This window comes from Phascolarctos cinereus, unplaced genomic scaffold (assembly GCF_003287225.1).
Source record: "Phascolarctos cinereus isolate Bilbo 61053 unplaced genomic scaffold, phaCin_HiC Scaffold_8;HRSCAF=390, whole genome shotgun sequence".
Classification (NCBI taxonomy): domain Eukaryota; kingdom Metazoa; phylum Chordata; class Mammalia; order Diprotodontia; family Phascolarctidae; genus Phascolarctos; species Phascolarctos cinereus.
In genome coordinates this window covers 44,787,382-44,810,513 of record NW_027556291.1, presented here as the reverse complement: position 1 = coordinate 44,810,513, position 23,132 = coordinate 44,787,382, and the positions used below count along the sequence as shown (strand labels likewise).

Here is a 23,132-nt window from a genome sequence, read left to right as displayed (position 1 = left end):
TTCCCCGCTAGAGTACCTTCTTCAGCAGAAGAGAGTACCTTGCAACCAGGAGCACCCAAACTGCGAAGCCTGAGGTTGAAAAGTGGAAAAGAACAAAAAATTCAATCCCTTGGGACTCTACTTAATATGGGATGACTGTCTAGGCAATGAAAAGCTAATCGGTGACATTCAAACCAAAAGAAAAATATCATTCTTATGTTAAGGCCCATGTACAGGGGGGAAAAAAACCAGGTCATCTGTAAATTGGCCAGTACCTACAAAGAGAAATATTTTCTTCCCCGAGGCCAGAATCAAAGAGATCAAATGAATAAAAACTTTTACTGGCTTCAAAAAAAGCAAGACTATTAATTTGTTTTAACTCACTATTCCTCAGCTCAAAATTAACTGCCTTGAATCCCATTTTCCACTGAACACGCACAGGTCTCACCTGCCAAATTTGTAAATCAGCCAGTTGCTACATATGGGCCATATCACAGACCTTACTATTCTTCATTTGTCTATAATTTCTAAGTATAGCCATCCAATTGAAATGCCAAGGCCCAGTTTTAGCACATCTTCTCATTTCCACACTTGCCCATGTACAGTCAAAAACTGAGGATTATAACAAAGGCCAGTTAAACAAAGGCACAAAAGATTGTTCATTAGATAGCAACATTTCAATGGGTTGATTACTCAAATAGGACTTGAGTAATCTAGTACAACAAACAATTCCCCAAATAAGACAAGGAACCGACCTTAAGTAATACAGATGTCTATTTTATTAAAAAAAGTTACAAACAGATGGACTGTAAGGTTGTTTTTTGTTTGTTTTTGGTTTTTGGTTGTTTTTTTTACAAAATGACGAGAATGAAGTCTATTGGAAAAACTTTATTTTACAAATCTTTATAGGTCATTGTTCAAATTTTGCACTTGGTATTCCAGACTTCACTGTTCACTGATAAAGCTACAGTACATGAGATACACAATGCTAGGTTCTGGTGGTTTCAGAGCCCCCCTGCAGTGATCTGAACAGCTGGCAAAGACAATACCTATATTGCATTTAATAGCAGTTTCGTAACCTAATAAGCAACTTTACATGCAATCTATTGAGGAAGCCTAAAATAACTTTTGGTCCCTTTTATTTTTTAAAACTGTGCTGGAGAAACCATTTTTACTTCCTATTTCCCCTATTCCTGTCATCCTAAGGTAATTCAAGTCAAATTTGCTGCTGAGGTCAATAATGAATACTGTGTATGTTATGTATGTGTGTGCATGTGTACACACACATATACACACACACCCCTGTATAAAATGTTGGGTTGTTTTTGTTTTTGTTTTTTTTTTGAGAAAGAGGAGGAGGAGGAAGAGAGGGATAAAGAAGAAATGGAAGGACAGGAAAGAATGAGTAAGACAGGGAGGGGAAGGGAGAAGGAGAGAGAAAGGCAAAAGAAGGAGGGGGGGGAAGGGGAAAGGAGGCAGAGGAAGGAGAAATAGGGAACGGGAAGGGGAGAGGGAGGGGGGGGGGAGAGAGAGAAAACTACCTAAAGGAAAGAACCCACAATTTTCAGAAAACTAAAATCTTCATGAATTATTTGAGTCTCCTATTATTTAGTATAGCTAATAAAGATTAACCACCACCACCTAATCTACTTTGAATACAGTGTTTGGTTTTAAGTGTGGTATTAAAGTGCAAACCGAAATGATCAGGTTTCAAGCAGTTTATAAATAGGGAAAAGTATTCCAATCATCCCTAGCCCTCCGTTCTCACCATAAAATTACATATCTAAGACTAGGAGGTTTAACTTCAGAGAATTTCATGGGGACCTAAAGTCCGCCATCATGGAGAATCAAACAGTTCAATCAGAATTTTTGTTCCAGAAAAATTGGTCACAAAGACCATTGATGGCAACGTAGTAGGCCCTGGTGATACCTGCTGATGTACTTGAATATCGCACACAATGAAATGCTCAATTGCCCCACCTCCCATAACCATCACTGCATATACTAGAGCTTTGTTGGCCAACGGTCTTTAGCTATTACAAGTCAAAAGAGTCCTTTTGGTTTTTTTTTTTTTCATTAGAAGCATGTTCAAATGACTAAAGCTGGGCCGCTAAGATCTACAACTTTGGTGCAGTAGGTGAGCTGCAGTTCATCACTTCTGCAAAACATACGCGCACACGCCCACACACACAGGCACACACAAAACTAAAACTGAAGATAAAGCAAAATATTGGAAAACTTACAAAACTTTAAACCACTGCTAGAAAAAGCTCGCTTGTACACATGTTAAAACGGAAGAAAAAGCATCATTTATTCTTTATATATTTTTTCTGTTTTAATACCTGTGTTACTGTTAAAATGTTCAAGTATTCAGACAAAATGTGTTGATCAGGTAAACAACAGGGAAGTCAATGGCTGTTCAGAGTGCATTTGCAATTCAGAGCACTGGAAAAAAATGGGTGCTTTCCCCCCTTACCTTACACTGATTTTTGTCTCTGTTGCTAACCTGTTTACTGGGAAATAACAACCAAAAAAAAGCAACTGTGACAGTGCAAGAAAATGTTAACAAATATTGCTTTAAAACATTGTTCAGAAAGACAAATATTAACTATAAAATGTAAAATCATTTTATTTGCATTCACTTTACATGTGCAGAAACTGACTAGATGTAAATTACTAACCTGCCAGGCAAAGCTGAGATATTTGAGCGCAGGTATACGAAATTAATTTACCTAGAATACATTATCCCTTTTCAAAGGCATTGTTAAAAGTAGGTCATAACTAAATTTAGAACTTCACAGAAGCGAAAATGCTTCAGCTGCAACTCAATGTTGCAAATCATATTAAAAAAAAATCATGAAAATCCCTTCAACTAAATATTACAGTCCATTTCAAATTGCAATTTCCACCTTCTGAACGTGTCAATTACAGCACCCGATCACGGGGCTGCATCAGATGAGAAAAGGGATATTATATCCATACAGGTAAGATAGGATCTTTAGTTTCTTACAACACTGTCACACGTAAACATAAAGTCTCAAAATATCGACCAACCATTTCAGGAAACAAATATTTTCGCAAATAGATTGAAGCACTGGAGCGAGGTAATATACAGAAGTAACCACTTGTTTAAGGCTCAATTTATTCTCCATTAAAACTTTTAAAAGGCATTGAGTAGGTAATACTGAGTTTAAGTATTTAATAAATACAAGTTCAGAAATTGATTAAAGAAATCAATTAAAATATTAAAAATGAACCCTTGCATATTAACCATTAATAAGAACTTAGAAAGCTACAAAAGGACTGATTGATAAAGAATCTATTTTAACTTATGGTAAACGTGCTAAGCATTCTTGGTTAAGGTCTATGGATCTTGAAGGCTGTGGACCTTATGCACTTAATTAGGTGTATGGCAACATGCTGTTATCGAGACAGGTTTACCAAGGCTCAGTTCTGCAACCCAGGCTGTCAAGTTGTCCAAAGCAGCATCTGTGCAAATTCCCTCTGAGTTTTATCTGCAATAAAGACAAGAAGGTTGGTGCAAATATAGGAAATATGAGAATATACATGTTTTCAACATCAAGACTCTTTCATTGGACATTTTTTTCTCTTTCCAAAATAATACACAGAGCAGTGATGGCTTTATGCCCATACGCCCACATATAAGAGAGACAGAAGGAAGATTTTAAGATAGTACCTCACTATGTTCACTACTCACAAAGGTGAAAAACTCATTTTAAAGAGACGCATAAACAAGATAATGGCATTTGAAGGGAATTCTGCCTTTGGCATTATACTAAAACGCAGTAACGGTATGTATTTCACATCGTATATTTTGAAAAGTCCTTCTAGGTTTAACATTCCTGTTAAAAGCAGATCCCACTGGACAAATATCACTCCTACTTGGTATTTTATTGGGTGCCTTCAGGTTTTAGGATGAAAATTATTAGCACTTATATGCATACTTATCAGCTTTTTGTTTTGTTTTGAAAGCATGATGCTTTCAAAATCCAGTTTTTTGGAGAATTTGCAAGCTAAGAGAACACATGTTCAGTTCTGGAACACATAATTCCATTCAACAAGAAAAGTACTGTAAACCCATTGCAAAACCAGAGCCCATCTAGGGTCAATTGCAAAATAAAGGCTTCACTCACCACCTTACCAGGATCCCATCATCTAAATAGCACAAAAAGGGGAGGGTCAGACAACAAGACTAATAGATGATCACTGACTGATAGGGCTGGAAGGAACATGAGAGGACACAGAGTGAAATCCTTTTGAGGCCCAGAAAGGAAAAGTGACTTATCTATGGAGGCATGGCTAGTGGGAGAACTATGCTAGAACCAAAGGGTGGAAAATGAGCGAACATGGATTAGATTAGTCTCCAAGCTCCCTCCCAGCTTGAAGTTCTAGGGTGAAAAGCACCTCTAGAGAATGAACTACACAATACCCAATAGTAAAGAATCATGTGCTATTGTTGTGTGCATTAAGTGCTAAAGGATACCTTCTCCAAGACAGATGATCTCAACTGTATTTTTCACAAAAGTACAATGTATTCTAATATCTTTTTTATTTATTATTAGAAAAGAATTCAAAACTTTTAGCCCAAACTACCAAATGTGCCTTTTTATAAGCTTTCATAAAAACAGCAAAAAGATAAAAGTTTTCTAATTTTGTACACAAGGGGGAAAAAGGCTTAGATTTTATAGTAAAAACACTGCTACTGTTAACGGCAAAATTTTAATAAAAGCAGTCCGAAACTTGAAATCTTAGGTATAAAAATTCAGGAGGGAAAAAGTATTATAATGAATTAGGTTTTCTGAAACCAATCAGCCTAAAACTTGTACTTTGTGTACAGAGAACATCCACCGCATTATTCTCCATAGGCTTATGAAATAGGGCACTGACTCTAATCCCCTCTCTCCCATTAGGTCTATATGTAACCTTGGAAGCAAGTCACTTCTCTGGGTTTCAATTTGCCCATCAGTAAAAGGGCAGTGTGTTAATTAGTTCAGATGAGAGGTTCTTATACTTTTAAAAAAATATTTTGATTACTGGATTTCAGTATAAGTAGTTTCTTTTGTAATCTTATATATTTTATGCATTTAAAAACGTTATTCTGAAAAGGAGAACAGAGGCCTCCCCAGACTGCCAGAGGGGCACAGAACACACACAAAAAGTTAAAAACCCCTAGATTAGATGGGCTCTTAGTTCTTTCCCAAACCTAAAACTCCATGATTTTATTTTAGTTTTATTTGCAATACAGACAAAAACACTAATAAAAATATAAGAAACATGTTGCTTCACTTCTGTGAATTCTAAGACGACCGTATTGAACCTTGCCAGTCCTGTGGACGTTGACAGAATCACAGAACTTGAGAGGTGGAAAGGACCGCTATGGCCGCCTAGTCAGCTACAGTTACCTATCAACGCCAAACAGTCCATAGAAGAGTACGTCCATTAATAAGTATAGAACAAGGGGGGGAAATATAAATGGAAAGTAGAAAAATATCAGGACTATGGCAAGGACTTACTATTTGAATGAGCACCATTTTCCATGATTCATTAATGCTAGCTCTGGGTGAGACTATTCTAAAATGGTCAATAACAAATCTGTGAATTGAAATTTAACGCCCATCAAGGTCATATTTACTGCCTACCAATATGTAATAAAGTAATGCTTAGAAAGTCAAGGTCGTACTATGCTTGCTGCAACGTTTACTTTTGAATAAAGGAATAACTATCAAATGGATACATTGCAACCAAGTTGCCTGTAACGTGAAATTCAAAAGAACAAATTTAATTTTTCAATAACACCCATTATAAAACTTGGAGATCTGTTCCCTTGGGAAAAATTCCTAATGGAATGAGCTGACAACTTTTGGTGATAAAGGGGATAAGATGACGGCTGGACTTTTGGTAAGCTGAGAATTATAGTTCCCACTTGGTAAATCACTTTCCCATATCTCAAGTATCCCTCTCTCTCACTGCGCCCCCCCCCCGCCCAAGTCAGTCAACAAGCATATATTAATGCCAGGCACAATGCTAAGCACTGGGGATACAAAGAAAGGCAAAAACAAACAAAACCCCAAGCACAAACTCAATTTTTTTTCTATGTTCTGGGATCCCCCAGACTCCAACCTCACAGCTGCTGGAATTTCCTCCCCTCTCCCTTCTGCCTGGGTATTTATAACATCACTGGATATCACACTTTTCCAGCTGCTACCCCCAATGCACACACAAAGCGTAAATGAAAACCACCTTCATTTTAGGACTTCGGGCATACCGTAACATTTCAAGGAGTCACGATTTCAGCCATGTAGGCACTGCCTCCTCCACAACTGCAGTTAGAAACCCCCCTCCATGTCTTTAGTCAACAGTTTAATGAGTGGCCAAGGCAAATCAAATAAATAAAGAAATCACCTGGCAGACTGAGGTGGTCTGGTCCTCTACGGACAGACAGTCTGACGCCAGTCCAGTCCTCTAAGCCTTTCCAGCTCGGTAGGACCTGCCAGGGCCTCCACACCACTAGCACAGTCTTAGAGAAGTCAGGGTTGTCATACCATGGAGTGGAACCATTGGAGGAAGACTTCCACAACGGAAAAGGAATGCTCTCAGGAAAATGCTAAGTTTCCTCCTTTCAAGTTCTAATCATATAGAAGTCCATACTCTGATTTTGCTTGTGACAAAGGATATTCTGGGAGCAACTCTCCAAGTACCAGACTACAAAGAGCATATTTGATTCATTTCAATAACCACTAAAGCCTTCAGAGTCACAGATAGCACAATTATATTCTTTTCCCTTCATATGAATCTGCATTCTTACACCAGCCAATATAATTATAGATCAAGTCTAATAAGGATCATTCCTTTGATAAAATAACATCTACTCACTGGGCAAGATTATCATCACATGACAGGAAGTGTGATCAAGTAGAGGAGATAAAATACGGGCCTTGAGGCCAGGGAGATGGGGGGTTCACATCCTGAGACTCGTTGTGACCTAGGGCAACTCACTTCATCTCTCTTGACCTCAGTTTCCTCATCTGTACAAGCATGGCCTTCAACTCAACTGGCCTCTAAAGTTTCCTCCAGCTCTAAAATCCATGATTCTATGCGTGACCTTGGTCAAGGCTTCCTTCTCTGTAAAATGATTAAAACTCAATGGCCTCAAAGGTCCCTTTCAACTCTAAATTTATGATTCTATGTGTGACCTTGGGCAAGTTAGTCTCTCAGGGCCTCAGTTTCCTCATCTGTACAATAAAAAGGTTGATTATAATCTCTATGTTCCCTTCTAGCTCTTAATCGAGCAAGCTATGATTACTGATGCCCCTGACACATCTTTACCACTGAGCAGATGTATGAGTCAGCCAAGTTATCTTTCTCTCTTCCCCTAAAACTGTACCCTAGTGAGTGCACTGAGGACCCTGGGCTGTGAAGGCCATGCTACTGAAGCACAAACTCTGTCAAGTCATACCGTATGGCACAATGATGAAGCACTTGGGTCGTCAGAGGACATGGCTAAATGTGGAGCAGCTTCATCTACCTCCCAACTGCTTTGCACATATCTTATATCTGCCTGGTTATTTCTATGTTGTCTTTCCCCTAAGAACATGAGCACCTTGAGATCAGGGGCCATGTTTTTGCCTTTGTTTCCCCAGTGCTTAGCATAATAGTGGGTGCCTTGGCACATCGTGGGTGCCTAATAAATGCTTATTGTCTGATAGCTCCTCCCTATCATCCTGGCTACCAGGTGGTGATTTTTTTTTTTTAACCACAACAGCTCATAAAGACTGAGTAAGGCAGGGAGGGGTCATGATCTGCCTGGTTTGGGAAAGTACCTGTTCTGATGAAACTGCAGATCCCTACAGTTAGTCTTACACCACTTTCTTCTCATTTACTTTGTAAAAGAAACTACTACCTATACTTGAATATTACACAAATAACCATTTAATGCTAAAAATACAATATTTGTAAAGACCATATGAAAATGGATCCAGAGAGCACTCATTCTGTACTCAAGCAGAAAAAACCCTTGATCAATGAGTACTTGGGAAACACGAGGGAAAGCCTTGAAGATCCTAACTCAAAAATCACCTGTCAGAAGACTTAAGAAAAAAGTTAAAGAAAAAAAAAAAGCTCAGCAAGCACCCTGAAAGACATTTTCCATGTTAATTATGACCATTAGGGACCAAAAAGATTGGGGGGTGAGAGAAGAATCTCTGGTTTGACCAAATTTGGATCTCTGCCTAAGCCTCAGGAGATGGTTTTCTAGAGCTGCTGGAACTGAAAAATGTATGCCCTCCCAGCCAACCTCATGATGAGACTACTCTCCAAATTTAGCTAGGCGGGTCCTCAGATGACGGACATGGAGTCTGCTGCTAGGCCGTCCACATAACCAACCACAAATATCTCTTTGGAATTTCTAAAAGCATCATGTCTCCCCAAAGCTAAAAATTTCTTAGAATTCAATTCAAGCCTACTACGTGCAAGGCACTGTGATTGGGGATTACCTTACATTTCATGTATTCTCTAAGCCCAAATCCAAAAAAGTAGTTATAATTTTTTCCTCTGAGACAAACAGCTAGAACACAAGCCACTTAATTACCCACATCACTAAAGATAATAAATACACCAATGAGGTTGTTTTTTTAAACTGACTTATTTACTACTCCTTGCACCCCAAATATTCTCATCACACCATATGGTCCCACCAAGAATCTGCAGGGGAGAAAACCTTCCAGTTAAATCTGGAAGCAGAGATAAATCTTCATGTCAGTTCTAAAACAGTACTGGTATTATGACTCCTTCAACATACAGAAAGTATTCACACAGGCCACTTGGCAAGTTGGTAATGAATTTTAATTCTTTACAGTAATAAATCCTGGAGCAAAAGTTTACACAAAGCAAAAAAGACCAACAGAGTCTCTTGTGTCAAATTTGAATTTCACAGAATAAGAAAGGTAAATGTTATTGCTGCACACCCTGACAGCAAAATTTCCATTACGCTGACATTCTCATTCATTTTCAAAGTATCCCAGAAGTCTTTGCGGCATAGGTGTATCGCAAGTCTTAAAGAAACTCTCAGTTTCCATTCAGTCCACATCTGGAACCACACTGCATAGACACCACTTGCTGTGTCCAAGACACAACATAAGTCATCCTTGTCCTCAACTCTCAAGTTTCCATCATGCCACCAAGCACACCTTTATTTCACATACCTCCACCCCAAAGCTTAAATATTTAGTTTTGCTAACAAAAACTTCACTACAGAGGTAACAGCATAGTGTGCAAAACATATATTAGCCACAGCCAGAATCCTTGGGCTCCAGGCCCAGGTCTGTCACTAACCAGCTATCTGCATCACAGTACAGGGGCAAGAATACCAATTCTTGAGTCAAAGGCCCTAGGTTCAAATCCTGTCTCTGTAGCTTACTACCTGAATGACACTTGGGCAAGTTATTTTACTTTCCTGAGCCTGTTTCTTTATCTTTAAAATTGGGGGTAGGGTGGGGTTGGACTACCTGGCCTCTGAGGTCCTCAGACCATGGACAACTCATTTAACTGCTCTGGGCCTCCTCATCTGTAGAATGAAGAGACTGGACAGAATTGCACCTTCCAGTCTTAAAGTTAGGGGATTCTGTGCAAATATGAATTTAGGTTGACTAAAAGACTAAATTTATTTGCACAGAAATCTCAAATCGAATCATCAATCAACAGCCCCAATCACAACACAAAAAGATAGTTCTTCTTAGTAGTGTCCATGTAGATCACAGAGTCTGCCTCTACTCAGTCAATTCTAAATGATCTGTTCTGTTTTGGATCTTTCTAAGCCTGGGAATGAACAAAGGATGTTGGAACGGCCTTTGGATTCTAGTAGAATGCCTTTCCTCCAACAGTTGACAAGATTTTCCTAGATTTTGGAATCCAATTGGAGAACTTTTCCTGTAATAGAGCTCAGAACACTTCCTTGGTGGCATCACTCCAATGGCAGGAGGCAGTTTTTGTTTATTCTACTGATAGCCCTAAGCTAGGGAGGTAATGGAGTAAAACTAAAGAGTTCAAGTACATTTCATTCTAAAACAAGGCCCAAATTTAAGGTGAAAAGGAAGGAATTAAATAGTAGCACAGTGGAAAGAGCTTTGCATTTGGAGTCAGAAGACCTGGGTTCAAATTCAAGTGCTACCAAAAAAAAAAAATTCAAGTGCTGCTACTTACTAATTGTATGACCTTGGGCAAATTACTTAATCTCAATAGGGCTTGGTTCCTACAGCTGTAAAATGGGGGGGGGGGTTAGACTAGATGACCTTGAAGGTCCCTTCCGTCTCTAAAGCTGTGATTATAAATAGGGAACAGACAGAACAAGAGACAAACTATCACAATAGAGGCACATACCTGAAGGAAAGCACTCAAATCAATAAGCATTTGTTAAGTACCCAAAGGGGGGGGGAGTGAAGGACTAGGGGAGGAGTCAAGAAATACCTCTACTCTTTCCCCTCCAAGCCAGGTTCTTCTACAGACCTTAAAAGTATATAATTGTCACTTAAACTTCCTTCACTCCCTTCATTGGCCTCTTAACTTTTGTTCACAATGAAGAATGAGATGGCAGGTATGTGTTTTTAATGAGCACTCTTCCCCCCCCCTTTAAGTTTTAAGACTATATGCAAATTAAGGCTGGGGAGTAAGAACAAGATATTTAACCAAAAGAGATCTTCTGTCAACAGAATCCCAGCTTGGCTCAGTAACAGCTGATGTAACTAATAATAAACTTGGCTATTAAAATGTCAGCATTGCCAGTACAAAATGCAACTTACATCTGACTAATCCCCCCCCCCCGACCCCCACAACACACATTTTAAAAATCTCCAGAATAACACGTCTAATTAAAAGCTGAAAAAAAAAATAGAAACAATTCTGTTTCTATGTTTTATTAGCTACTGAAAATAACTTGAGAATGCAAGTAAGTTCCATTATATTTAGAAATAGTATGCTAGATTAACTAAGATGAAAAAACAGAGAATCACTCCATAGACCACTGCACCACTCAACAGGCTTTGTTATTATCAAAATTGCCGATGTCTGGTCGCCCTATGTCGGCTTGAACGAAGGGTTTGTTCCCTCCCTTAGGAGTAAACCAGAATGACAAGTAACAGACCTGAGAGGCGGCATAAAAAGACCACCACCCCATCAGCTTGACTCCTGGTGTTTAGGATTCTCACTAATTTATTCCAGTTGGAATAGGTCTTTCCTACCCCACCCCCAACCCCTTTAAAAATGTTTTATGCTACTTTGTTTAATGCTAAACTAGTCCAGGAAAACGAATCCTTTTTTTGATTTATTTTTTTTAATTAATTTATTTTGATTTATCAACAATCACTTCCATAGGCTTTTGAGTTTTAGGAAAAAGAATCTTTTAAAATGTGGTTGTATGTGTCCAATAATCCTAGGGGCCAAAAAACCAAGATAAGCAATTCAAAAAGCAATGAGACAAATCAATGTAAGTAGCAGGCTGGAACATATTACCAAAAATGATCTGTGTGTGAGAAGTAGAGAAAGGTGTGGAGGGCATGTGTGGTCTCACCTTGGAAAAGGGAGTGAGGACAGATAGGTGTGAAAAATGAGAAACAACAGAGTGGTACCTGCCACCACATCTTGAAAGAATCAGAAGGGTTGGGGCAGCGAGGTGTCCCACTGGATAGAGCACTAGCCTTGAAGTCAGGTGGACCTGAGTTCAAATCCGGCCTCAGACACATAACACTTACTAGCTGTTTGACTTGGGGCAAGTGACTTACCCCCAATTGCCCCACACACACACACACACACACACACACACACACACACACACAAAGAATCAGAAAGGTTTCCAGTACACTGGGTAGATACATGAATTTGGGGGAAAGCATGGACACAATTGACACAGGATTAGGGAGACTGCAACCCTTATTGATGGGGGGAGGGGGGAGGACAATAATGCCCATATGAACCAAGTCGGAGGTTCTTCAAATTAAAAATGCCTGCTAAGAAGATTAGAAGTAAGGCCAAATAGTGATTTTTCAAGGCTTTGTTTGCTGCATTTTTACCCTTTGAGGAATGACTGCAGAATACCTGAATAGGCCATTCTTCTGGCATAGAACAGGAATGGGGTGGAGGGAGGCAGTGAGGGACAAGGAATCAGACTCATGACTTCCACTACAGTCTTCTCAACACATCTGTAGCTCACATAATTATAACCAAACAGTAGTATGTCAGCACAGCCAGCTGTCAATTATCCACACTGATGAAAGACATAATGTGGTTAAACAAAAGCTTAGACAATCCAAATATATTAAAAAACCAAGATCTGTTGGTAATGGGAGGCTGTGACACTGACCTAGGTTTCTAAAAGCATTGCTACAGGGTTTATGGCAGGGGTTTCTGAACCTGGAGTCTATGGATCCCCAAGGGGGTTCTCTGGTAAGTTTTCAGAGGGGTCCATGAAATTGGATGGGGGAAAAAATATCCGAAGCTTGATTTTCAAGAACCTTAATTGAAACTGAGCATTTCCTTCAATGTGTGAATGTAGGCTACGAAGCATTATTTAGAGAAGGGGGCTATAGGTTTCACCAGCCTGCCAAAGAATACCCAGGTCACAAAAATGATTAAGAACCCCTGCTCTATGGGATGCTAGGCTGCCTCAAGCTGGCAGGGAGACAGGATACGCAGGCATTGCTGAATTTGGCTCTAATTCTATATATATGCTCAGAAAAGCAAACACTGTCCTGCCCAATAAGTCTGCCAGCCCAGGAAAGTGGTGGGAGAGTCAACAGTTCTAGGAGCCACGTATATAGTTCCCCAAAGCAGACAAAAAGCTGTTGAGTGTCTTATAAAAACATTCTCTTGGGCAAAAGACAGATGAAGCCAATTAAAAAGGCAGTAAGAAATAAAAAGGGTGAGTTATCAGAAGCAGTTCTTAGAGCATTAATGAAATTTCCATCTCAATTAGGAGGGGAAACTATCAATTATAAAAGGGATGATACTAAGCTTTGCAGATTTCTCCCAAACAGGGTTATCTAGCTAAATTCAATAGGCCCTTCCCCTAAACCTATAGAAGGTTTCCATCACTTCTGCATAACAAAGTTTGACCTTTCTTCCTCTGTAATGGATTTGACACTTCTAAGTCCCATAACTGATGCTACACATCTCAAAATACATCAGTTACATAGCAGATAAAGGAGAAACAAACATCCCATGAGCTCCCTTTACCATGGAAGTCAGTTGAATCCATCCCAGGCCTGAAAATGAAGGAGGCACAAACTGCTTTGGTTTGGAAGCCCTTTGCTCCCAGGCTCTCCTCTCCATTCAGTACTTCCAAAATCTCACCTCCCTCAGTATTTCAAGACCTTCTTCCCTTGGGCATTCATGTGCAACAAAATCATGAACAAAGCAGGCAATTGCTACTAATCAAATAAGCGATTTGGGGCAATGAGCACATTTACTGATACCTACATCTATTTCTAAGCCTATGTTTTATGCAGTCTTACACATGATCCATACCCAACTGACTCACCATCTAAAGAATAACAATGAAGAAAGAGATACTTATTCCCAGAAAAGGTAAAAAAAAGTGGCGAAAAACTATAATAGAAAGAACACTGGATCTAAAATGAGGGGACTCAGGTTCTAACCCCACTTGGGGCACTTACTACCTATGCGACCAACCACAGGCTAAATTGCCTCCCCTGCCCTGGCTTCCATTTCTATCTCTGTAAAACAAGGGAGCTGGCTTAGATGGACCCCAAGGTCCTTTCCAGCTCTAAAGCTACAATCCTACAATTCACATATCAGACAAAGTCAACAAGATCCAAGTTCTAGGTCAAGATCTGCCAGTGATGAGCTGAGTGGTCTTAGCCAAAGAAGCCCCTTGGTGCTTTAGATAACAGCAACCACATTGTGGTTTGAACAACTCTTGGATCTCACGAATATTTACAGAAACAGAAATAAGCTCTCCAGCAATTTTTAACACAAATCATCACCTTGGAAATTATCCAAGCCGATGAAAACCATGCTAGAGGAGACAAATTTCACACCTTTTCCTAGTCAGTGCACCTTTACTGGGATAAGGCAGACTGGGAAAACATTTGTTTGTAGGAGCTGGTATTTTTTTTGTATTCTTTTACAAAGCTGATAAACCTATACGTGGTGTGATGGAAAAGGCTTGATTTGGTGTAAGTGACCCTGGATCTAAATCTCTGTGTACCTGAGTGACTTTGTTGGACATGTCATTTCCCCAAAGTTTCCTCCTCTGTAAAATGAGGGGATTGGATTAGACGGCCTCTGAGGTCCTTTCTTGCTCTAAATCTATGATCTTATGATAAAAAGAAACTGAAGAAAAACCTGGATATTTAAATCATTTGCTTCAGTTAATCCAGGGTCAGCTGCAGACTACAATACAAAGGTAAAGATGTGCTCATCTTTAACCACAGAACCTGCCTGAGCTGAAGCTGGCTTACTGGGGAGCAAGGATGTGGCAACCCACCACCTCTACATATGCCTGTTGTACTGTCCTTTTGAGTTTGATGCAGACCCAACATGAACCAACAAGGTCTTGGCTCCAGATTAAGAAATGAATAGAAAATAAATGGGTTTTCACGACATAATAATGTAAAAACCTAGCCTTATGAGAGTACTTCGTAGATGGCACCACTACCAGTCTTCCTGTTCAAAGATGAAGTGACTTGGCTGCAACTGTGATCTGGGTGGAGGCCTGTGGCTGTGAAGATGACTTGTGGCCTGACAGTCCTTTGTAGGGGGAACACATGTAAAGCTTGTCCTCCGATTACAACCACAGCCACTATCTGAAAGATGCTGCAATCTGTAATATGGCTCTGGAGACTCGGGGGTCAGTGTCAAGTCACTGCTCCAAAGGGATCAATAACAGGGCTCATCTTAGCTGCGTGCCAGCCCATGGGGTTAAGCACCCCAGTTTTCCATCACCTACATGTTAACATCCAAGCGAGAACATGTGCCTAGCTACCATCAACTTAGCTTGGTGCCAGTTTGATAGCTGGGACCTGCGTGAGTCCAGAGAAAACATTCAGGGTGATTGAAACACAAAGGAGACAACCGAAAAGGCATTGGTTGGATGCTGCCGTCTATTAAATTCACTTCTGAGACCTCGCCTTCCAAAAGGACTCTGAGCTGTGTACTCTCTAACTCCAAAGGCTTTCTAAATTATTTACTTTGCTGTTTACTAAGCCCTGAACTAAGACATCTTCAGTGCCTGGGAAGATTTTGGCTGCTGCCAAACAATTGTTTGGCTAGACTACAAGTGGATATACATATACTTGTTTATACTCTAACTTGTATATTCCTATTTGAAGATAAGGTACTTGGTGGTACCTAATCATTACTATTATAAAAGATTAGATTGCTTATTCCTCAAGTAGGAGGTACACATGAATTTGATTACATAAGTACCCTATTAAATCATAAACACTTATGCTATAATTGAAATCTATTTACTTATCATCTTTCTCCAGAGCACGGGATATTAAAATCTGAAAAACATACACATCTCATCTTCTGGAATTATATTTTAAAAGAAAAAAGGTTGACCTGTGCAGTTTGAATAAATCAAGGATAAATTAGACTATATTTCGACTCACACGACATATTTTACAAATCATTTTACCAATAACCCCATGTTATTGTGAAATGGCTGGTCTGAGGTTACTACCTGAGGGATGTAGGGAGTAGGGGCAAGTAGAAGCATATCTTGAAAAATAAAAGATGCTACAAGGTGGGGTATCGCATAAAGTCAAGGACTTCATTAGCATATGGAATTCCCAGATGAGGAAACTCCCTCTCTCCCAAAGCAGGCCAGCCCCTTCTCTGCGACCTCTACACAGCAATAGTCAACGCTCTAGTTGGCTTGGCTAGATGTGGTCAAGGAATACCATACTTACGTGGGTCAAATGAGTAAGCGTTAACTAACCTGCTCTGTATGGTCATGAATGAGGTTAGCTTCTTCACTGGATGATGCAAGTTGTACAACACTGATCTTGTTTCTCAGGCAGAGATGCATAGTTCATTTGCCTGACGATTTCTGCAAACAGTTCGTCCACCATTGTTTTACTTTTGGCTGATGTCTCCATGAACGGGCAGCCCCACTCCTGAGCCAAAGCTCTGCCTTCTGCAGTCAAAACCTCCCTTTCTGATTCCAGATCCACTTTATTCCCCACTAGGATGAGTGGGACTTTTTCATATCTCTTCACCCTGACAATCTGGTCCCTCATTGGCTTGATATCCTATTTAAATAATCAAAGTCGTTAGTCACCTTGCCACAGAAAGCAGCATTAGCCACACAAAATCTGGTACAGTTGAACCCCAGGTGAATGTGAAATGGCTGGTTTGAGGTACTACTGAGTGTCACTCACCAGGGATGTTATGAAGTCAAGTACAAAACCAGAGCCCTAAGAAAGAGCTTGAAAACATTTTGTTCTAAAAAGAACACTCAGGAGCAACGCCTCAATTTCAGAACTTTATAATCACTCTTTCCCAGACTGCACTGATTAAAAACAAGTTCTCCAGACATTTCATTTATGTGCACAGGGAGAAGTTGCCTATCTCCCCTCAATCTGTCTGCTGCCATCATTCCTTGCAACACCTGTTATCCCAGTTCAGGCTTGTAGGCCCCATACACTCCCGATCCTAAACATTTACTCAGAGTGCCTGGGAGAAAATGTTTAGACAAGAACGCTTTTACTTTGGGCTTCTAGATATACCAGACCCAAATTAACACACCTAAATATGTTCCATTTTAAAAAGCCTACTGCATACATTCCTTTATCCCAGGAAAAGCAAACATCTTAAAATATCTTAGAGAAGTCCCCCAAAGCCATCCTTTTGGGGAGGGAAGGAGTGTGGTTAAGGCAAGCCTTAATCTGAACATTCCAAAGGTCCTGACTGTCCATAATTCAAAAAGTTGTAACTTTAAAAGAAAATTTCCCTTGACTGGGAATCATTCCCTTTATCTGGGAATCAGGCTAAAAATGGGGTCAATATCAAAGAATACTGAGGTTTTAAAAGTGTTAGCAGGAAAATGTGTAATATAATTTTCTATAACACTACAGACTGAATCACTTTTCTCCCATGGTGAGCTTTTTTTTACCCACACCAACGAGAATGCTAGCTATGGGAAGAATAGAGATTTGTCCTTTACACAGTAAATGCAATAAATCTATGAAAGTGATAGGATAATTGTCCATTATTTTTTCCATTCAAACATTTATTAAGCACCTGCTATGTACAAGGTATGGTCTCCTGCCTCTAGAAGCTTATAATCTAGTAGGGTGAAATGCAAATGGATATAATGAAAACAACAACAAAAATTCCCAATCTCAAGAAACACAGCTAATAACTGTATTTTGAAGGTTTCCCACCCCCTACTCCCCAGAAAGTACATTTAAAAGGCACCTTTAGTACCCTTTGAAAATAATGCATCTGATACTGGAGTTCTGATTACAATAGATCTGATTCAATTACTTACTGAATAAGGATTGGCCTATCACCAATACTTAATTTCTCTAAGACAAAAAGTAAATCACGTTTTATTAAGCTGCTACCATTGGTAAAGTTCAACCCGACATTACAGTACTAATGTACTAAAAAGGAAATTAGGGAATTCCTCCGGGATAAAGCACTTAATGTCCTTTGAATAAACAGTATTAACTCAATACTTTAAATGCAGAAAAAAACAATTCCATCTCCTATGTCAATGCAGGTCAATACCACTATCCTGCATTTTCAAACTATAGTTACATGTTTGTAAATCTTCTAAAATAGTATTAAGCCCTAGTCACTCCTTCCAGTAGGGATGTGAGGGCTCACCAAAGAAAATGGCCTACGCCTAGCCCAGCATCTCAACTAAAGTCAAGATGAGAAATCTGCAATTATGTCCAGTGTTTTCTGAATTCCCACCACTAAGGTCCATTTGTTATCAAAAGCAGCTTAGATTTGCTCATCCTTTTGACTGATTGTTAATTTTCTCTGTTCTGCTGCTTCACTTTCATTCACACCCTCCCACTCCCAAGAGTTTCACTACACTACAGACTCAGGCAATTTCTGGGTAAGAATTCAAGCAAGAAAAATGCCTGGAGGCTGGGTAGGGGCTACACTAATCCAGGGGTTAGATCTCTTCTTGATCAGGGATTTGAGACTGAAGTGGTCATAAGAGAATGGAAAATTCAAAGGTTTGCTTGCACAATTAGTAATGGGTTCAAAAATTATTTTTCTTCTAAGTACCATTACCTCCCGGGAATGACTTATTAAATCTCTGATTTGCCAAGCCCCCAAATACCTACTTGATAAACACATATTAAAATTACAAGGGATTTCAGAAAGTGCTGTTTCCCTCCAATCTTTGGTGCAATATCATACCCAAACTAGCCTACTTCTTATTTCCATTTGCTTTTCCAGAAACTATGCAAAACTTGTCTGGGCAACTTTTTACTTTTATAGTATACAAAAAGACAATATGGGGAGGGAGCAATTCTCTAGGCAAGCCGGAATCTCAAGAGTTTCCAGAGTCAGACCTTTCAAAAATAAAAGGCAGGCACCAAAATGGTGTTAAGATCAATACGATCCACTTAAATCCAACTCAAGAGCACCGTGGGATAGTGGAAAGAATGCTAGCTTTGGAGTTAGGAGACATGGACAAGATCCCACTCCAGACACTTACTGGCTGTGTGACTGTGGGCAAGTCATCTCACCTCTATGATCTTCATTTCCTTCTCTGTAAAATCACGATAATCAACACCTGTTCTACCCACCTCACCAGGCAAGTCCTGGAGAAAGCCCTGAGAAAACCTCTGAGCCCTAAGGAAATGTGGGCCATTGTTGTCATCATTATTACCTGGAAAGACTGCTGGTTAACCAGGCTATAAACTAGGATGAAACCTTGGCCGTTTTTGATGTAGAGATCTCTCATGGAAGCAAACTGCTCAGTCCCTGCGGTGTCCAGGATTTCCAGTACAGAGGGAGAAGAGTCCACTTCGATCTCCTTGCGGTAAAAATCCTCAATGGTGGGGTCATATTTCTCAATGAAGGTGCCCGTGACAAACTGCACAGTCAGGGCAGACTTACCCACCCCTCCGCTCCCTAACACCACCACCTTGTATTCCCTCATCAGTCTTCCCTTCACCAGCTCCCTCTCAGCAGCATAAAAAGGGGCTCCACCAGCTATGGAGGCCGTGGGGGCGGTGGGCGGAAATCTGCCAACTCAAGTTGGGGTTTGAGAGGCAGAGGGCCTAGCCTAGCAGGGGGAAGATGAGGAAGTTCAAGACAGGAGGCGGCAGCCCAGCAGGGGGAAAGAGAGCGCGAGGCAGGGCAGGAACAGGCAGACTGAGCAAGGAGGAGGAGGAGCAGGAGGGGTGGGGGTGGGTGCGGCTGGCTGCCTGCCGGGGGGGCTGGAAATGCCCTTCCTAGGAGCGGCGGTTAGACGGGACGGGGCAGGACGGGACGCACGGGAGAGGGTGGGTGGGTACTGGGGGGGGAAGGGGGAGGAGAAGGAGGAGGGGAGGAGGAGCCCAGTGGTCCCCACTCCAGAAAGCGAGGGCTGCGGGTGGGGGCGGGGAGCCGGAGAAGCAGCACGGGGGCTCACTCAGCTGCTGCTGGGGGGGGGCATGGGCATGGTCACGGTCACTGCTGCCGCCTCCACACAAAGGGGCCCGAGCCCGGGTCGGCTTCCTGCCGCCGCCGCGGGATTGCCGCCGGCCGGGCGCCCAGCCTTCCTTTCCCGCCGCCCCCTCCGAGGCTGACAAGGTTGGAGGTACGGGGCTGGCTGCTGGCTCGCTGGCTGGCTCCTCCCGTCCGGCCCCGGCCTGCGAGAGGGGAGATGGACCCGGGTTAGGCCGCCTCCCCCCTCCCCCTCTCCCCGGGGCCCTGCCCGCGCCCGCCCCCGCTCCCCCCAGGGCCTGCCGAGAGGGGTATGGAGGTGGGAGGTAGAGAAGGGCCGCGGCTGCTTACCTTGGGGAACACGCTCCTCGTCCGCCCCGTCAGCGCCGCCACCGCCTCGGGTCCAGTCGGGTCCGACCAGGTCTGGCGGACGTCTGCCCGGTCGCTGGCGGAGGGGCAGGGTGAGAAAGAGTGAGAGAGGAAGGCAGGGAAGGAGGGAGGGAGGGGGCGGGCAGGGGGAGGGGATGGGGGAGGGGGCCGACCGGCGGCGGCAGCGACGGCCCGTACCCCGGCTCGGCGGCTCGAACGGTCAGTCGGTCGGACCGAGCCCACCTCCCTCAGCTCCGTCCTGGCTCCCGCCGGCCCTGCCCTAGCCTGGCCAGTCCTCCCCCACGCCCGGAAGGGTTTCCCTGACACACAGACAGAGGGGTCCCAGTTCCCCTGATGCTCCGGGATCACTTCCGGGAGGGGAAGTTCCGCCTCCTTCGGCGGGGCGGGTCGACGGGAAGTCAGGGCGACGCCCTGTTGGGCGGGGTCTGTCTGACTTTGGGGTCACGGTCATGGTCCCGGCCAGGCGGTAGACCCTGGGGCTGAATCTCCCGAGTTCTTGCCATCCAGCGCCCGTTAAATGGCGATTGTTCTATGAAAACTTAGCCACCTCTCCTCCAGGACAACTAATGGAAAGAGAACCGTTAACTGGAGCCTTCCCAAAGGGCTGCCCTTCTCACCTCTCACCTGGATGGCCTCCTGACTGCTCTCTCCTGCCTCAAATCTAGCCATCAGAGAGAGTGGGAAGGGGCCTTGGAAGCCACCTAGAAAGCCCGGTGACCATGAGTCACTTGCCCAGGGTCACAAAGCTAGTAAGCAACAGAGTGGATTTGAACCCAGGTCATAGGATCATAGATGCAGAGCTGTAAGCTCTGTCTTTTGCATAAACTGTCCTCTAGCCTTGGAATGTCTTTCCTCCATCTTTTAAAAATCAGTACCATCTCTTAAAGGATAGCTCAGGTGCTGCCTCCTTCATGAGGCTTTTTCTGTCGTCCCCCCCCCAACCCCCAGTTACAGGCATATACTCTCTCTTCTCTTTCCTCTAATATTTTGTATGCATAAAAATAATGAGAAGCAGCATGATTTAGTGCAGGGTTTCCCAAACTTCTTCCATCCCCATACACTGTTGTCTCTCCGTGAACCTCCTATTAAGTACAAAAGGAAACAAATTCTAGTGTTGATCACATGCATGTAAGAAATGAGACTAAACTTCAATTGAATAATATGCTTATTTACCAAATATTTCTTGAACCCCTTTGATAAGCTTCTCTCCCCCCCCCAGAAGTATACATATTCCAAGTTAGAAACCCCTGACTTGATGGATAAAGAGCCCTGACTGCAAGTCAAGTATGTCTGACTATTAAGTCATACACAGATTTAGGTCTCCCCGACTTGCAGTCAGGGGTTCCTAACTTGGACTATGTATTGTACTGGTTTTATAAACCTAGGCAAGTCCCTTAACTTCTCAGAGCCCCAAGGCAACTCTCTTAAGACTATAAATTACAAAACAGTTGCTCTGCATTTGTAGAAGAAGCCCTTTGCCTCATACAATGTGGTGCTATTAAATATCTATTGAATAAAAATGAAGCCAAGAAAAGGAATTGGGCTGTGATGACAACCAGAAAGAAGAAAGCAAGCTGCAACCTTCAAACTGTGAGAGACCTGCCAGGGACCTCAGAGGCCACCTAATCCAACTTCCTCTCTTACCATAGGAGGACATGAGACCCAAGGCAGAGGAGAACCCAGATCCTCCGATTCAAAATCCAATGTTCTTTCTCCTACATGAAGTGTCTGCCATAGGCTTGCTCTATCTAGCCTTTCTTAGGAGCCATAATGGGTCAATCAAACTTTCATGATTCTTCTTACTGCTCTGATTTCACATGGGCCATACAGGGAAGAGATAGTGAAAAGAGGACTAGGGAGTGGGTTTTTGAGTCCCTGCCTACCCATGTGACCTCAGACAAACCACAAGCTCTGTGAACATCCGTTTCCTCCTCTGTAAAATGAAGAAGATCGCTTTGTCTGCTCTGGCCAATTGGGACTCCCCACTGATCTGCAAATAATCCCTACTCTTTCTAGCCTCCTTACCTTGGCTCAAGAGCTCCCATTCAGGGAGACCACACACCTGCATACACACACCCATTTTTTTCTTCTCCAATTTCTACCCACCATCATGCCACCTCATCCATGAAGGTTCCCCTTTTGCCCCACTATGTATTAAGCTCTGGGTCAGAACTCCTGCCATGTTGTTTCTCATATCAAATTTTCACTTTCTATCTTTTGTTCTAGTGCTTTGTCAATGTTCCATCTCACTTATAAGACTTTAAGGGAAGGGACAGTGATGCTATCATATTTATCCATCTTAACCGATACTTACATAGTGAATACTCAGTAAATATTTGGTGAATGAATGAATAAATAAATATCTATGTTCCTTGTTGTAAGGGTCAAATGAGATAACATGTGAAATCACTTTATAGACTTTAAAGAAAGATACACATGAAAGGGGTTAGTGTGCTTTTATTTAAAAAAAAAGAACCTGACCGATTAAAGCAAGTCAGGCTAGCAAATATTATCATCAGATGTCCCATATATATATATATATATATATACTGTATTGTTTGGCTTTTTTCTAATCAGAAGACACCTGGAGAAGAGTGACCCTCCCTTATCTATCAGTCCACAAGTATTTATTGAGCTCTTACTATGCCAGGCACTATGCTAGGCTCAGGGAATACAGACAAAGAATGAAACAATACCTACTTCAACTTATATTCTAAAGAAATGAAATCTAAACTTTCTCCTTAAGCCTATGCTTTCGGCACAATAGACATTAAAATTCCCTTTAAATGAACTTAATGTATGAGGGTTGTGTTTTCCTATCTCTGCCCTGCCTACTTCTTTTTACCTATCCCTTTTACTCCTAGGCTAGAAGACAAGATTTGCAATTGTGCTCAGTTCTTCGACCTAGTCACTTCCCATGACCTCCTCCTCCTCTGACCTACTTCAGCCACACACAAAGCTTATCATACCATGATTTTGCCATCATCCACAAATGTGCCACCTCCACAGTCAAGAATTCCAAAATCCTCTTATCTGATTATAACCTATTGGCTTTCCATCTCTCCCTCTGCCTTCCCTTACCAAATCCTGCTCTTTACCTACACTGTGAC

The 23,132-nt window shown here is 41.9% G+C and overlaps 1 protein-coding gene across 1 annotated transcript; it reads right to left on the bottom strand.

Annotated features, from left to right (window-relative positions):
• Window positions 1-735: 735 nt before the first annotated feature.
• Window positions 736-19,441, bottom strand: RAP2C (RAP2C, member of RAS oncogene family). The gene is made up of 3 exons (XM_020969820.2): window positions 18,872-19,441; window positions 15,953-16,265; window positions 736-3,494 (listed from the first exon to the last, which is right to left on the bottom strand). The coding sequence occupies exons 1-2, from the start codon at window positions 19,142-19,144 to the stop codon at window positions 15,987-15,989; spliced, it is 552 nt and encodes a 183-aa protein (XP_020825479.1). The 5' UTR covers window positions 19,145-19,441; the 3' UTR covers window positions 736-3,494; window positions 15,953-15,986.
• Between the last annotated feature and the right edge of the window lie 3,691 nt (window positions 19,442-23,132).